Genomic DNA, 1,068 nt, shown 5'->3' with positions numbered 1-1,068 from the left:
CCTTTCCCCAGATTGGAAACAGATAGATGGGAACTGTAATCCATCAGATATAAAAAATACAAGACAGTTCATTACTTAAGGAGGGCTGCTGCACTGCAGGGTAGGAGAGATAGGTAACCATTAAAAAAAGGCATAGCAGCTTTGTCATTTCTTCAATTCACATTCAGTCACGGTGGGGTTTTCATTTGGCACACCCCATGCAGACCCCAAAAACTCCATGCAACGCTGTTAACCGTAACAGCTTCCATTGGGTCTAGGGCATGGATCCCTACGATGTTGCGGAAGGGTTTAGGACTGGCCCTTACATTCAGTAGAGTCCCAGAATGACTGCGCCCACATCTTTCGATGGCCTCCTGTCCTTCACTAAGAAGTTTATCATACTTTCAGACTTGATCAGCAAGTTGCAGCCAAGGAAAAATATGCCAAATATGACAGTGAGGGATAGGACACACAGAACAGCTATCTGGACCACCCGGGTAATGAATAGGCTTCTCTCATCTGGAGTCAAGACAAGAGAACCCCCATCGCTGGTGATGACAGCCCTGGTCCCATTGCAACATTCAATCAAAGATCCAAGTCCCTGGGATGAGTTGCTGTAAGCTTCTTGGTCCAGGACCGTCTGGTTGAAGAAAGTCCCATTCATTTTCAGAAGCTGAGAAAAGTGGAGACACAACTTCAGCAACCTTCTTAGGAAAATGTCCACAATACCATCATCAGTGGGTAAGGTTGTGGAGAGAGTGGAGAAGACACAGCTGGTGCAACCACCTCACATATCATATTCATCCATAAGAGTGAAGAAGAGCTGGAGCATCTCACCCACACCAAGTCTTCTATCCTGACAATCTATGCTCTGAGGTGAGATGGTGCTCACTGATCTTATATATTGCTGGGAGAAACCATTAGCCTGGCAGGCAAAGGGGGGTAGTGATGGACTGAAGTTGACACTTCAGTCTTAAAGCAAGCACTTTATGCTTCACAGTCCAGCAGGCTGGATGTGTCCTGTCTCCCTGAGCAGCAGTAAAGAAAATCCGTATGATTACTTTAACTCATGGTCTGCTGGAAAGATGT

The 1,068-nt window shown here is 46.1% G+C and overlaps 1 protein-coding gene across 1 annotated transcript; it reads right to left on the bottom strand.

Moving 5' to 3' along the window:
• Positions 1–307: 307 nt before the first annotated feature.
• RPRML (reprimo like) lies at positions 308–643 on the bottom strand. The gene has a single exon (XM_069953364.1). It carries the CDS (start codon positions 641–643, stop codon positions 308–310), a length of 336 nt encoding a protein of 111 aa, XP_069809465.1.
• Positions 644–1,068: the final 425 nt, after the last annotated feature.

The sequence above is a fragment of the Dendropsophus ebraccatus genome, chromosome 14, assembly GCF_027789765.1.
Source record: "Dendropsophus ebraccatus isolate aDenEbr1 chromosome 14, aDenEbr1.pat, whole genome shotgun sequence".
In the NCBI taxonomy this organism is placed as follows: Eukaryota; Metazoa; Chordata; class Amphibia; order Anura; family Hylidae; genus Dendropsophus; species Dendropsophus ebraccatus.
The sequence above is the reverse complement of the archived record's forward strand: the minus strand, read 5'-3'. Positions and strand labels throughout refer to the sequence as shown.